Source organism: Lachnellula hyalina, assembly GCF_007821495.1.
Source record: "Lachnellula hyalina strain CBS 185.66 chromosome Unknown contig00028, whole genome shotgun sequence".
Classification (NCBI taxonomy): domain Eukaryota; kingdom Fungi; phylum Ascomycota; class Leotiomycetes; order Helotiales; family Lachnaceae; genus Lachnellula; species Lachnellula hyalina.
The window spans coordinates 21,167-36,438 of record NW_022157142.1 but is presented as its reverse complement, the minus strand read 5'-3'; the positions used below and the strand labels follow the sequence as shown (position 1 = coordinate 36,438).

At 47.7% G+C, this 15,272-nt stretch overlaps 5 protein-coding genes across 5 annotated transcripts; 3 read left to right on the top strand and 2 right to left on the bottom strand.

Moving 5' to 3' along the window:
- Positions 1–2,965: 2,965 nt before the first annotated feature.
- LHYA1_G002311 (uncharacterized protein) lies at positions 2,966–4,036 on the top strand (the record flags this gene model as incomplete). The annotated part of the gene is made up of 1 exon (XM_031147288.1): positions 2,966–4,036. One exon carries the CDS (start codon positions 2,966–2,968, stop codon positions 4,034–4,036), a length of 1,071 nt encoding a protein of 356 aa, XP_031007418.1.
- Positions 4,037–4,821: 785 nt separating this feature from the next.
- LHYA1_G002310 (uncharacterized protein) lies at positions 4,822–6,001 on the top strand (the record flags this gene model as incomplete). Its single annotated transcript, XM_031147287.1, has 4 exons — positions 4,822–4,928; positions 4,992–5,513; positions 5,578–5,948; positions 5,997–6,001. The coding sequence occupies 4 exons, from the start codon at positions 4,822–4,824 to the stop codon at positions 5,999–6,001; spliced, it is 1,005 nt and encodes a 334-aa protein (XP_031007417.1).
- A 2,433-nt stretch (positions 6,002–8,434) lies between these two features.
- On the top strand, positions 8,435–9,556 carry LHYA1_G002309 (uncharacterized protein; the record flags this gene model as incomplete). The annotated part of the gene is made up of 2 exons (XM_031147286.1): positions 8,435–9,476; positions 9,528–9,556. 2 exons carry the CDS (start codon positions 8,435–8,437, stop codon positions 9,554–9,556), a joined length of 1,071 nt encoding a protein of 356 aa, XP_031007452.1.
- Positions 9,557–10,131: 575 nt separating this feature from the next.
- tae1 (Alpha N-terminal protein methyltransferase) lies at positions 10,132–11,131 on the bottom strand (the record flags this gene model as incomplete). The annotated part of the gene is made up of 3 exons (XM_031147285.1): positions 10,132–10,264; positions 10,326–10,652; positions 10,932–11,131. The coding sequence occupies 3 exons, from the start codon at positions 11,129–11,131 to the stop codon at positions 10,132–10,134; spliced, it is 660 nt and encodes a 219-aa protein (XP_031007453.1).
- A 301-nt stretch (positions 11,132–11,432) lies between these two features.
- TOF1 (Topoisomerase 1-associated factor) lies at positions 11,433–15,090 on the bottom strand (the record flags this gene model as incomplete). The annotated part of the gene is made up of 3 exons (XM_031147284.1): positions 11,433–12,514; positions 12,566–14,954; positions 15,016–15,090. The coding sequence occupies 3 exons, from the start codon at positions 15,088–15,090 to the stop codon at positions 11,433–11,435; spliced, it is 3,546 nt and encodes a 1,181-aa protein (XP_031007450.1).
- Between the last annotated feature and the right edge of the window lie 182 nt (positions 15,091–15,272).

Genomic DNA, 15,272 nt, shown 5'->3' with positions numbered 1-15,272 from the left:
GTTTCGTAACCTCATTTGGGACACGTGTTACTTGTACGCCCAAGTTACAGCACCCCTCACATGCTCTATACTTTTCTCTTGCACATATACAGTATACTACATGGGAATTCTCTGGGAGTGCAAGGCGTTTCTTGGCTATCATTTTTCGATGGCGTGGCGGTGGTGATACGATATACTATGTGACCTTTGGGTATATCCATTTGAAATAAACAGAACGATATATACCTTATGAATGTTTCTTAGACGGGGAATTACCTTTGTGAGATGTGACTGTCTTCACTTTGCATGTGAGTTATCTGATCTGGCGGGATGCGAATTGATTGATCTACACCAGATGCCCTGCAACTCCTCAATGCTGAAAAAGAACTGGTATACAGAAAAATGCTGACCTATACTCCTTTCTCCAGTTGTTACACAAGCAAAACAGGTGTTTCGAAGACCCCTAGTAGAGGGGTCATCGCAAAATAGAAAAGCGCCGTCGGAATGGGCTTCAAACTACATGATCCTCTACCTTACCATGGGGATAGATCTGCTGGTAACATAGGGTACTCCTCTCCATCAATGACTTCCGTCTCCCCACCTCCATCTAGAATGCCATCCAAGGCCTCTTCACCCCGCTTCCACACACCACCGCAATCTCCAGGGATGAACTTGGCAGCGTCCATCTGGAGCATAATCTTGACTTCAGGGCAATATCCCCAGATATGCTTCCTCTGCTCCGGCGTGCCCCAAATGCCAGCATGCAGCATGTTTCCACTACCACCAGTATGATACCCCATCGGTTCATAAAACCCTTCCCTCCAATCATCAATGCCCTTGACCAACTCCCCCGCCTTACTCGGATCCTTCCCCTTCCCTTTGCCCTTCCCCTTCTTCTTCCTCGCAGCCGCAGCAACCTTCTCAAGCTCCCCACTCCACATCTCCCCCGAAAACGTCAAGCTCGCTGTCCCATTCGCCAGCTTCGCCCCCGGCCGATGGCCCAACCGATCCGTCAACCACACATCCTCTGGCTCCGAGCCAGGCCTTCTTTCTTGATTCCTCAGTACATCAACAATACTACTCACCCGCCTCAAACTCAGTCCCCCGTTCCCCCCAAACCGCCCATTCGGGTTCCACGGCGCGCCACCCAGTCGTAATCCAGCCAGTTGTCCAGACTCTGCCTACTGTTCGCGCATAACATGCTATCGGTCTGGAAAACCAACAGCCATTCCGCTGGCTGCAGTACTACTTCGTATAACCAGAGCGTGGTCAGGAAGGCGGAGATTTCTTCTTGCGAGCCCGTTGTCATGTTGGCCGGGATGTAGGTTAGGTCTAGTTTTCCGGCAGAGATGTGGTTGCGGATGCTGCGCGAGGCGTTGAGAGATGCGACGGATTCGAGGGAGCCCATGAACCGGAAGCGCCAGTCGGGAGGGACGACGGAAATGAAGTGCAGCATTAATGGCGCGAGGATGGGGATGGGCCGGTTTTCGATCAGGAGGGCTACTTTGGAGGCGTTGTAGGGGGACGTGGTTGGGGAGGGGTTCTGGGTGTTGTGGGTGTTGTATTCTAGGCTTATGCTGGGGGATTGTTGGGAGCGAAGGAGGGTCTGGGATGGAGGGTTGAAGGAAGAAGAAGGAGAGGACGCTGGAGGTTTTTCATTTAGTCATTTTCAATTGATTGAATGAATGAATGAAAGAGGGAGGGAGTTTACCATAATGTAAAAATGACTCCAGCAACGCGCATCCGTCGTGTAGTTTTATGCCATCCAGTTAGTCCGGTTGTTTTGAGATAATCCCATGCATCGCCAATAGTCATCTCGCTGCCTGCTGACGACGCCATTTTGAACAAGAGATTATCGATATATGGGATAAAAGTAGTTGAGAGTGGAAGAATCCTGATGTCCTAAAAATATTTGTAGTGGCATGTCAAGATAGTGTTGAAGTTGTCAAGTGTTCTGTTCAAAGTAGGTGGTTGACGCTTGGATGGTCTGGGTATGAGGGAGGGGCATGCAGTTTGAGGCTGGGCTGGCTACAGCGAGTGCAGCACCTGCAAGTCAGAGCCCGGCGGATTGTTACTGTAAGGTAGCTTACCGAATCGTATTTCAGGGATATGAATCTCCGATACTGTAGAAGCAAGCGCAGCGTCTTGTTACTAGTACTTGAATAGTGTGCAATTGGGGAATGATTTACGGAAAATTAAAACCCAAGTACTAAACTTGTTCTAGACTCTTAGTATATGTAATGTAAGAGGAAGGTTTATTAGGCACTAGTAGATTAAAGAGAGGGAAGAATGATAGGATGGAAAATCCGGAGGATGTTGAAGCAGATCTTTGCTTGTGTTCTACAAGCCTAACAGGTAAGGATGCCAGATCTTCAAAAATGCACGAGCGGATGCAGCCCTCGGATCTACCTTGCATATCCTAGGGGTGTGTTTATCGAACGGTTAACCGGTAATTCTCCATCAAGGGGTGTATTTTGTGACAGATCTCTAATTCGATCTGCAAGGGGAAGCGAAACGAAACCTCCTTGATTCGTGATACAAAGGTTTTCTTTTTCATTGATCTTACTTGAGCCTCCAGAACCCAGAGTCCAGAGCCCCCTCGGTGTTCATGAAGAACTTCTAGTGGACCTCTATGTCTAAGTAAACGTGTGTATAGGGAAGCTGGAGTGAGTGATGAACTGGCTAATGCTCTGTCTTAGAACATTCCAGCTTCGTGATGTTAGTTGTGACTTGCAATAATTTCCGCTTTCGGAAATCTCACAGTCATTTGTCGGGCCGGTCTTTTGAGACACAATCTGAAATGGTGCTTCCCTTGATTGGCAGGATTGACAGTTCTGTGCCTAACCATAATCGGTCATTCTGTTAAGATGAGAAAGACAACGATATTTGAAGGGATGTTCGGCAAACCCACATTCTTCACGGATTGCGGGCATCACAAAGATCGAGGAGCACCTCCATAACGACCCGAGGGTCGCAGACCATCGCAATGATCTCTGTCGAAGAGCGCCGTCGAAGATCCCACAACTTTCTCCTCACGGCCTTTTGTATTCTGATCATTCTCTGGATATGGAAACTTTTCTACCCACAAGCCTCATTAGTGAGGGCATATTCAGACCACTTCCCTTCCACACCTAGTCCTCTGGATCTCGAAGAATCTTCCAGTTCACCCATACCAGAAATCGCCATCGGAAAGCACCTCAAATCGTATGCTTCAGATATCTACGAAGGGACCTTCAATGGAACCATCACCGACAAAGTAGCAGTCATAATCGAGAGCCGCTTCCGCAGCAACCTCATTCCCCTTATCCTACATTTCGGTATCGTCCTCGGTGACAGCTGGCCCATCATCATCCTTACATCCGCCGAATCAGCATCGCAGTTCTCAACATCGTCCGCTCTGGCCCGGTACCTGCAGAACGGTATCATGCAAGTGCGGGTCCTGCCTCAAGATTCCATGCTCACAGACGCAGACGCGATGAACCGTTTCCTGACGCAGGATTGGCTGTGGGAGTTCTTGAGTCCGGCGGAGCATATATTGCTGTTTCAAAGCGACAGTATGCTATGCGGGAACGCGGCCAGGAGTGTGAATGATTATTTCGAGTATGATTTTGTGGGCGCGCCTACTGCGGCTGGTGGGAGTGATGCGTATAATGGCGGATTGAGTTTGCGGAAGAGGAGTAGTACGTTGAAGGTATTGGAGGAGTGGGATTACGAGGATACGAAGAAGAATGACAAGAATGATCGATATGAGGACCAGTGGTTTCACAATAGGTTTGTCCCTTTGAAGCTCCCACAAAAGCTGAAGAAACTAACGAGGTGTCTTAGACTCAAAATATTGCAAGAACGAGATGAGGCAGAGGGGATTCTACCAGAAGAAGATGATGCTATAAATCTCCCCAGCGTGGAAGTTGCAAGAACGTTTAGTGTGAAGACGGTAGATTATCCTCACCCCTTGGGGGTGCATCAGATTCACAAGTGGACAGAAGAATCGCTTATTCGCTTGACTGAGTGGTGTCCCGAATACAAGTTGTGTAGTGAAGATCACGTCCATGATTGATAGATGAGGATCTATACTCTGGATGAAACTGGAAAACTTTGGGCTGTTACATGGAATTGGGAGTTTTGGAAGAGGAATTCATATTGTATCTCACTGTTCAACATACAAACTCTCGTGCACAGTGATTTAGGGGTTGAAAATGTGTGTTGGTGGCGTGGCATGGCACGGGTATCGCTTATTACCCCTGAGTTCACTCAAGTCAATATGAAGAGACCAGACTCGAGTCCATTCTGTTTCTCTACAAACCTAGAGGCATATTCTGGGCTTCGTACTGCAATACCGGGATAGTTGGAATGCAACTAGGGTTAGAATTCTAAGGATGCATTGGAATGCAAGGGGTTGGGAGACTGTCTCAGAAAAGCCGAAAGGGGTTCACGGTTTGTTGCTTTTCTTATCGACCTTTGATAGAATTGCATATCGAAATTAAGACAAATTGTGGATTAGATATCCCCATAAAACAATTTGGCGTACATGTAAATTAACCCTGAATCTGCTTGATTTGCTTTTGTTACAGATGGGGGCTTGCGGGACTCAATAGTGAAATATAAAGCAAGTGGAGCTCTAGCATTCTCGAACCAACCCCGCGATTTACGAGACACAACTAGAGTCTCGTCATTACTGTAGATCTCTAGCGAAGGAAGCATCCATAGAACTGACTTCGTCTTACGCTTGGACGACATTATGCTTTTCCACCAACAGAGAGAAATCCAGATTCGCATCCCTAGCTAGAATTAATCTACTTCTCTGCAAAACTGCTCCGAGTATTGTAGTTTAACAAGGGCGCCATGACGGCGGCAATGGCCACACCACCAAACGGCTCAAAACCTCTGAGCAACGGCATGTTTGCCACAAACAGAACGAGGATAGTTCTGGCAATAACTCTTCTTGCAACGTATGTCCAATCCAAAATCCCGTACTGCTAAGATAGAAGCGAATGCTAACCCGCAAGTCACAGGTGGTTGTTTGCAAGCCTTATCCCTAGCTACAAGCAATCAGTCAAAGACCTGGCGCAGAAAAAATACAACGAAGCAATCGGGCATTTCCCAGCGTTGAAAGTCGACTGGCATCCAAAAGTTGATTCGGAAGTACAGTTCAATGCCTCAAAAGTGGCGCTTCTGATTGAGGGGCGCCCGATCCCGCATCTCGTGCCGCAACTCTTGCATATGATGTCGGTCGTGCCCCCGGACTGGAGGTTCAAGTTTATCGGGACGAATAAGAGTGTGATGAGCGTTTCTAGAAGCTTTGCTACGCAGTACCAGGCTTTGAATGGGAAGCTGGACTTGGTGGTTTTGCCGAAACCGTGGAAGGTTGATAGTAAGGAGGATATCTATAGGTTGCTTACTGATCTTCGCTTCTACAACGACCATTTGTCAGAGGTGGAATGGATGCTTAAGTTCGAGTCGGATAGCATCATGTGTGCCAATTCGGGGGATACGTTAGATGACTGGCTGCATTACGATTGGGCTGGAGCCCCGAGGTCAGTCTTATCCCATTACATCCCACCTAGTGCCTCGACACTGAAGTCTAACAGCTCATCGCAGATCCAAGGACGATACGTTTGCCGGTAACGGCGGACTATCCCTCCGCCGGATCTCGACCGTAAAGAGAATACTCGGCTTCCAGTCAAGATACAACGACACGGAGCCCGAAGACGAATGGTTCGGTAAGCGGATTACGGTCTTGCCGGGAGCGAAGGTAGCGAGTGGGGCGGAGGAGACCCATCTTTCGGTCGAGGATACCTGGTTCGAGAAACCCATGGGCTATCACGCCCGAGATATGGGCGAGAATCTTGCAGATGATGTATGGAAAGACCCAAAGAAGCGGAAGGCGAACTTAGATTACTGCCCGGAGCTGGCTATGATTATGCCGATGAAGCTCGAGCGGGAGAGGTGTCAGGGGGATGATAAGATGGGTAATATCCCACTGCCGGATCTGGATCTAGAACCCAATAAAAGGGTAGTGTAGTTGTTCACGATGACGACCACAGCTGTTGTTTTTCAAGAGGCAGAGAGCTATCCGTGAGAAGATTACTTGGGTTTTGGAGATACCTTAGATTTATGTTGTATTTTTAGCGTCTCTGTTATTGCATTGAGATTGGATAATATAGGCATGAAGGGGACCTTGGTTAGTTATTTGGCGTCAGAGGCGTTATGGAGATGCAGAGAACTAGATTGAATACATCAAGCAAAACTAATCTGATGACCAAATTTCTCCTTGTTGCTACTTGTCTTTTGAATCTGGAAATCCAGCAGTATCAGAACGGACACTTGTTCTGGCTTCAAGACAGTACTATGCACCTTTTCCTTCATTGTAATTGCAGTACCTTCCTATGGCATCTTTAGAAGAGCACAAGTCGAAAGATCGCGGGGTGATCTTCTCCAACTCCTTAGTCACGTACAAATTGTGAGTAAGAGGAACAGTAGAATAAGAGGCACTTCCTCTCTCAAACGGCAGGCAAGGTGGCATTTTGTCCATCTAGGCCACGTCTCACAATGTGTCCGGAAAGCGTTGGTGCAGCATATGAAGCAAGAAGACGGTAAATGTCTTTTCATTATCATTAAAATAGGTTCCCCAATACCAATGGTCATATATCATCACTGGCTGTGAGTTCGCCGGAGAAGGTGGGCACCTGCCATGAATCTTTAATATCCAATATTCTACTTACGGCAAGCTCATAAAGTATGCCACCATCTTTGGATAGTTTGGAGTTCCTGGTATGTCAGTACTCCTACTCTGAAGGTAGAAGCCCTCACCTAGCCCAGTGACAGGATCCCAACCAGGAACAGCCTGGAAGCCATCAGTACCACAGCCTGGGTTACTCCCGTTGGTAATATTGTTCAGCATCGAGGGGTTCGCGTAAGGAGCCAGAGTAATGAATCCGATAACGTTTTGCCTGCATTGAGCCTCTGCTCGTTGATGCGGTTGACGATACTTGCGAAGATGGGCGTGGAGGCGCTTGTTCCGCTGTCGCGCCCGGAAAAAACCACTGAAGAAGACGGCAATATTGTCACCCTTGAGTTCTAAAGTTAGCATTGTTTGTTGAGATGAGTGTAGAGATGAGTGGTGGCTTTATACATTTGCAGCGACATCGGGATATCTAGAGCGCAGTTTAGCATTCATACAAATTGAGGTTACAAAAGGTGCTTTTACCCTCTCCCACTACGATTGTAAAGTCCACCATCTTGACCCACGACGCCGGTTGTGTAGTATGGATGCTTTGGATTATGGTTCTTGTAGAAATGTGCCACAGTGTTCTTCTGATATTCGGGTATGGGATACAGGTTACTGAAACCTCCACCAGATGCGAACTCATTCCAATATGGCTGACCGGCAGGATCATATGCTGCACTCTCGCTGTCTTTGACTGTTTTTCCGGGGTATACCTCTGTGGCGCCAACATTGGTTACGTATGGGCAACTAGGAAGACTATTAGCCTGTGTTATGCTTGAGGATATCCCGGCTTACCTATTTGGCCACGCGGGACTGAAAGCTGTATAATTGGCACCTATACAGCTTTGAGCCGTATCCCTTTCACGTCCTGTGACTCCACTATCTCCAGAGGCATAGAATATGGACACGCCCTGGAGACCGTTTCATGAACCTACATGATTTAATTTCACGTGAAGAAGAGCCAAAGAAGGGGGAAAAAAGTACCTTTGACGACTGGAACTCAAAAGTTGTTTGAGAGAAAAGATCATCAAGCAGAAAGAGAGGGGAAGGCGTCGAGTATTTACTCTTTTTGTATACCAGCCGACTTGACTAGGCTGTTGCACTGGCCACAATTATACCCGCGCCTTCGATGAAATGTCATGTAACTGCCATGGGGATTGAAATTCTCAACGGTTCGGTGTTTCCTATGAACACCAGGCAGGTCGTGTAGGGGTTTGCGTGCTCCAAAGTCTGAAAGGCACGACTCGGATAAAGCAGGTGGCCTATTTCTTGTATATTCCACAGTAGTAGGATCTAATGAAAGATTTACCTCGAGTATCTATATTATATCACAGTGGAGTGCAATGTACTGCAAATGACTTACGATGATGTTGACTGATGCTAGTGTCGTTTCTCGGGGAGGAGGGAGGAAAGAGGAAAGGGGGAAAACATCGGAATAGGGCTAGGACTCACGTGCATCTTCGGGTCGGAGCTAAGGAATTCTACCCCCACTCCTCTTTCTAGACGTCAAGCCCTATTCTCTCTCAATAAAGCCATGACTCAAATGTATTACATATGCACACTTTGACCTCATTTCTGCTATGTAAGTAGATAAAATTTTAGATGCCTGTTCTAATCGTCTTTTTGTACTGTAAAAACTAGAACCTGAATTGCGTTGCCCAAGTAAACAGTCGTCAAACTGTTTCGAAAGGTTCCTAGACGTTTTTGTCTAACTATCAGTAGATCAAGATGGCGGCAAAAGAAATCGTCAAATTCTATCGACACCCCCAGGAGACGGCACTGTCATCTTTTCTTCCAATTCTCCAGCAACACCTTCCGCATAGCAATCCCATCTACAACCGGCTTCAGGCCCCTCATAATTTGCCTTCCCGTCACTGTCTATTCGCCGCTACATTTCCTCCTCCAGCTCCCGGTTCCTCTCTTTCAGTTCCCGAGGTCTACACAATTTTGTTTTCAGACCGCTCGCGCCATGCTGAATCACAAGTATGGATCTTTAATAATCTAATTACTCTCCCAACCCCTCTTCCGGCTTCCCAGCAAAACATACTCAACGCCCATGTCCACTCCGCAATTTTATATCTGAAGGCAATCGAAATCCCAGAAGCTCCAGGATGGCCCTTTGACCAACGTCTAAAATTCTCATGTCTACACGATAGTATTACCACCTCACTTACCCAACTCCTTGAAACCCGTGGCGGCATTCCATATATAACCAAATGGAATTTCTGGATCGTGCCGACTTCTACCGTCTCTTCCAAGACCAGGCGGCCGCTTCCTTCAGGATACTCAGTGAGCCGCGTTCCAGAAGACCAATTAGGCATCGTAGTCTCCACATCCTCTATACCACGGGAGCCATCAACGCTGAAGGGGCAAGCAAACGTGGGAATCATGGATGCAGAAGGGAAGCTAGCAGCGTGGGGGTATCTGGGAATTGACGGGAGTTTGGCGACACTGTATGTATTGCCTGAGCACAGAGGCAAGGGACTGGCTACTCAGGTTGCTGTTGAGTTGTTGAGTCGGTATGAGAGGGGTGAGTTTGCCGATCTGGGGTATGCGGGGAGGAGTGGGTACGTGCATTCCGATGTAAAGGTGGGGAATAAGGAGAGTGAGGGGGTAATGAAGTCCATTGGTGCAAAAGTGAACGGGACGAGTAGCTATCTACACGTGGATAGTGATAGGTTTAGTGGGTATGTGCATTCTATGGTCAAAGCTGGAAATGAGGGGAGCGAGGGTGTAATGAAATCACTTGGCGGAAGCATCGGAGGGCAGGGTAACAAAGTGTTTGTGGACAGTAATAAGTTCTGATGTGCTGATGCGGTAGACCGACCTTTAGATCTGCCCATCTATTAGATATATAGCCGCTGCGGCTAGCTGCACTTGCTTTCAATGACACGTCGTATTGTGTAACTTTATGCTTCACGGTAGTAACGAGTACTTTCTCTCTTTGCTTCTCACCGCCGGTCTGGAGGCAAGAGTAAAAAAACATCTAAGTAAAACGTTATCGTATAGAAGATGATGAAGAAGATGCGTGATTACCCAATATTCAAGGACGAAAAAAGTATGTCATGTGAACGACTCGAATTCAGTGCTTCCCTCAATGCCTTTCCCCTCTCCGCTCTACACTAGACTTCAACGAACCTTTCCTTCCTGGGCACTGCTGCGTAATATTGGCAACTCACAAAGAAGGAAATTCCATCTCTCGAAATCATGTGTCAATTTACAAGAAACCACCCAATGACTTTTCAAGTGATGGATCTTCGCCATACTTGCCCTCTTCCCGTGGCATATTCAGTTATACCATCATCTTCCATCATGTCCGCGCACGCAAAAGAGTTCTAGATCTATGCTGAACTTAACGCCCAAGATTCAAGAGGAAGTCTAACTCCATACGCTTCCAAATCTCAACAAAACGAAGATGTTCGAATCTAAGACTCCCCGGATGGCTGCAACGCATACATCCTCACAGGATACAACTCTGTGGGTAACCCATTCTGTATCTCCGTCTTCTTAATCTTCAACCCCGCTTTTTCAAAAAGCTCCCGAAACTTTTCATCCGTCCTACCCACGTTAACACTCTTCCCCTCAAACCACCACCTCACCTCGCATGGTAGGGACCTACCTCGTAACACTGCTGTCCACCTCATCAAACACATCCTCGCCCATACTACTCATGTTTTCCTTCACAACCACAAACCCCCCTTCCTTCAACACACGTCCGCACTTCTGCAAGTATGTAAGAAGCTGCTCGTCAGTCAGGTGACCCAGACACCATTGGTTCCATATTAGGTCGTATTCGACGGTCGGCTCCCAGGACTCGAGGCCCACGTTGTAGATTTCGCCGATACCGGGCTTGTTGGCTAGGGCGTTGGAGAATTTGGCAATGGGCTCTACGACGTCGACAGTGGTAGCTGTGGAGAGAAGGAGGCCTTCTGTGATGCGGCCAATCCTGTGGAAGGTATCAGGATGTGGTACGTAGATTTATATGATGGGAAAGTTGCGTGAAAGGTAGACATGTTGCGGATTAAACATGATTGCTTGCCTTGCAAGATATTCGCGCCATTGGCCACCACAAGTGCGCATGCTAGGCAGCTATCTCATGGACAAATCAAATCTCGGCTCCCCTATACAAAAGAGTTATGATTCAACCAACTTGGCCTGACTTAAGCAACACCGCCATACGAAACTCTAAACAACATAAAAAACAAAAGCTTCAACAGAAACTCACCCAGCACCACAATCAATCGCTCTCTCCACCTTCTCCTTCCCTTTCCCGCTAACCCCAATCTTAACCAGAAAGCTGCGACTCCCCTGCAAATCAACCTTGGAAATGTATGGGAAGCCGCCTAGCATTCCATTGACGTCCGCGTCGATGGACTGCCAATAATCACGTGCGTCTTGGTGGTTGATGTGTGAATCGGCCGCCATGATGCTTGCTCTATCTAGTTGACGCTATGATATTGAGGCCATTTCGTATTGGTAGGATGGGATGGGATAATAAAACCCGTGGTGAGGAAGTTGGGATTTATCGCTTAGAAGGGTTCTTAGCGCGAGGCTGGGGACGAGGCTGGAGAGGAGGGGTTATTTGACCCCTTTTCCAGCTCTCACTTTTCATACATTACAGTTGGGAAACTTCGTTTTTCGATACGGAAATTCAGTTGGTATTCAAACAGTAGCCTAATCCCAACGCCCCGAATCCTGTATCCAGTACTCCAGCAAAACACAATCATTATTCCTCATCACTGCTATCCACAATAAAACCTGCCCGGACTCTCTGCCTTACTTGTCGAACTACAGGCACTTCTTCATCCTCATCGTCCTCGTCTAATACCATTGCCGTGGACTTCGTTGAAGCAGAAGCAGCTGAATTTTCAGGTACCGAATTCTCTTTATCCTCCTCATCACGCACAACTTTTCGTTTCTTCATTTGAGATGACCGGATATGTGGACTCGACAACGGTGTATCCGTGGCATCATCCTCAGATCCCACATCTTTCGCCGTAGATGAAGATCGTCCACGGTTGGTAAGAAGATCATCATCGTCATCACTATCTACCGGAATAACACTCGACCGCCGCTTTTTGCTCGGGAGCGCAGCCGCACTCATCAGAATATCATCATCGTCGCTCTCCCCCGACATAGCACTTGAAAGCCTCTTCCTAGGCTTGTCTGGGCCAACACCTAGCAGCTCTTTCATGGTTTTGATCTTAACTGCCTGTCTCTCCTTCTCTTGAGCAAAGAACTCTGCATCGTTATCTCCATCAGATTCATCATCACTCGCCGTCACAAAGAGGGCGCTCTTGATTTTCCGGTTCTTCTCTAGCTCTTTTAGCCGTCGAGCTTCGGCGCGTGCCTGAATCTGTTCATCTGTTAAGCCGCGGCTTTCGGCGTCTTCTGTGCCCTCCTTTCTTCTACGCCGACGGTTCTTCTTGAGTTCTTTCAAAGCATCGGACTTATTCATTGGGGTTGGTCCTCCTGCAGGGAACAAGAGATCCTCATCGTCTTCATCATCGATTCCATCATCGTCGTCAAAAGTGGCCTTTTTCCTACCTGCTGTGCCTGCAGATTTGCGTCTAATGAAATCTCCTGCTTCTTGGCCATCGTCGAAAACAGGTGGGGAGAATTCAGATGTCTTAATCAAATCTAGCGATTGTTTCAACTGGTCCGCTGACTGGTCGGAGGGGATAATCCATGACGCATCGGGGTCATCAGCTACTCCAATGACTTGAAAACTGACCAGAGTCATGAGAAGTCGAAGATGCCCATTCTTGAACATGGCAAGCTTGCGAGCATCATCGCCAGGTTTTATCACTATTGCACATTAGCTAAATGTTGACCGAAGCACCAAAAAAAGGAACTTACGGATTGGAGGAGCCTTAAGCGGCTCTACCTGCACTGCTGGTGTCTCGTCAGGCTCTGCAAACGGGTCATCCTCAACTGATGGCAATGCAGCATTCGCTCCTTCCCAGCTTCTTCGCTCGCTTTCAGCCGAGGAAAGTTGTGATTTGACCCATTGTAAATGGTCGGCCTCATTTTTGTCTAGCAGGGCACCAACAACAATGGCAATTTGCTCTTCCCATTCTTTAGCTCCCTTAACTTCCAGCTCGGCCGCTGCGCGAGGTTTCGTCGTCACTGTTTGCTTCTCATATCCGTACTCAAGATAATGTGCAGTACTGTTGATTTTCGAAAAGAGCATTTCGACAACCAATTCAGGTCGCTCCTGAATCTTCCTCGTACACTTCTTCAAAATCTGCTTCACGAATTCATCCCATTCCTTGTAACTGCTGGATTGTGGGTCTAAGCCTTCGGGACCCTTGATCATCTTGTATAAAAGCGCAATGATGTCGACCCGGAACAGCATTACACTCATCTCCTGCTTGAACGCAACTCGGTAAAAGAATCGATGTGCCCTTTTCAGCTGTGAAGACTTCAAGTCGTTGTAGTAGGCTGTGAAGGTAACGAAAGTATCGACGCATCCCTGAGACAAAAAGCGCGCAGCAAAGCGCTTGAACTCGAATTTCCGCTCGTGTGAAGTGCGTTCAGCTCTGGTTGTATCCTCGCCCTCCGATTCATCCACAATATCGTCATCAGCTTCATCTTGTCCAGCAGCTCTAGCAGCCTTCTTCTTTCGCCGCACCCTGCGCCGTGATCTGACTTGAAGGTCCACATTTTGTTTTGAATATTGCTCAAGAATACGAAGGTAGTGGTGAGAGAGTTCGGTGCAAGAGTCCAGATATCCAAATCCCTGGTCTTTGTAGGTACGCGTGATGTTGGCTACTCTATCATGCGTCGTTTCTTCGTAGAATATTCGATTGAGAATGTTTTCGGCAATTTCTTGGTCGTCTTCAAGAGGTGATTCCAACATGTCTTGAACAGTGAGGAGAATTTGAGTGAAGCACTTCATAGCCGCGCTAAGATCCTGCCATGACTTGTGCTCAAATGTGTAGTCCATGGCTCTGTTCAACGTAACAAACATCTCCTGGTTCAAAACACTGGCGACGAGGGAGTAGCTGTCCACTTCTTCCGAGACAGCACTCTGTTGAACCTTGGAAGGTTTTTTGTTCCTTCTCCTGACTCGCTCAGCCTCAAGAAACCAGGAGATCAAGTAGAAAAACTGTCGCGGATGGTACTCAAGAACTCGCTCTGCTTCTCGGTCAATCGCTTTGCGTATGTGGTTGAAAAGAGGGTTGAAGCCCGAATCCAGAAATTCCTCAACAAATTCACGGAGATGCTTAGTCGCCTGCACACTGAGATGGACAGGGGTGTCAAAATCCATAGGCCCGTTGTCTCCTTTCAGGGCTCGGCGTGGAGGCTTGAACTTTTTGGTTGCATCCATTTTGGCCAAACCCCTCGAAGAGTCCGTTACAGCAGCCTGGCCTGAGATCGTCGTCATCTTTGCGTCCTCTCGCTGTAGCCAGGCCATAGCACCAAATCGATTGTGCCTCGTTGGGGCATTTGTCTGATAGCTTCGTAGCATTGCTGCCTCCTTCTTCCGTAGACGTACTAGTTCATCCATCTTGCTGTTGTCGGCTGCCTTTTCATCGAGAAAGAGTTTCTCAATGTCTACCCCTTTGATCAGGTGAAAAAGTATATCCAGTACCACAACATCCTGCATATTGTAGTCTTCCCCAATTGTGGATGACACGGTTAAGAGTAGGTGAAAAACATCCTGGTAGTCAAAGGCATCAATTGTGGCGGATCTCGAGATTTCTGCTTCGTCTCCTTCGTATTGGACATTTGGAGGCGGAGCAATCATAGCAATATTCCGTATGAAATAGAGTAGAAGCTTGATAATGCCTTCATCTCGTGTACTCCGGTCACCCATATCTACAGCCATCGAGGGCAGAGCACATCGTATCGCAGTATGAAGTATTCTGGCTCCGTCGAAATTGATGATTGAACGTTTGTATCCCAGCTGCGCGGTTTCGAGGTAGGGAACATGTCGGTGGTGATTGACGGTCATCTCCTTTGGATCCTTGCCGAGAGGCCATGTCAGAGGCACCAAAAGTTCCAGACACGCCAGGGCTATCTTCGACTTCAATCGATCATCCGTAGCATTTTCCGGCCAAGCTGCCAGAATCTGTAGCAAGTCTCCTCCCACGAGATTTGACTCTGCTAGACACCTTGCCACGTCCAATCGATTCGCTTTCTCGTCGTAAAGTTTCAGCCATCTCTTGAGATCTCGAAGACAAGCCAAAGCATCGTCTCCGAGTACATATCGACCATCTTCGTCGGCACCGCTTCCTCCAAGCTTGGACGCGTCAGAAGGGCACACATGGTTGGAGGCGCAAAGGGGCAATGTTTATACTTACTGCAGTAACAAGACTTGATACATACGCCCGCACCTCGGGGTCGACAACGTCTCTTTTGCCGTCTGCGAGTTCCATATTTGCTATTGATTTTGCGGTTCGGACATGAAATGCTCACTGTACGCGCTTGACAGTACCGTTGAAGTTTACGCGACGCGTTCCCTGACCCCTGTACTAGATAAGATAAGGTAGAGTCTACAGTAGAGTAGTACTAAAATTTAGCGCAATATTTCCAGCAGACAAAAGTCAAAGCCGAGGTA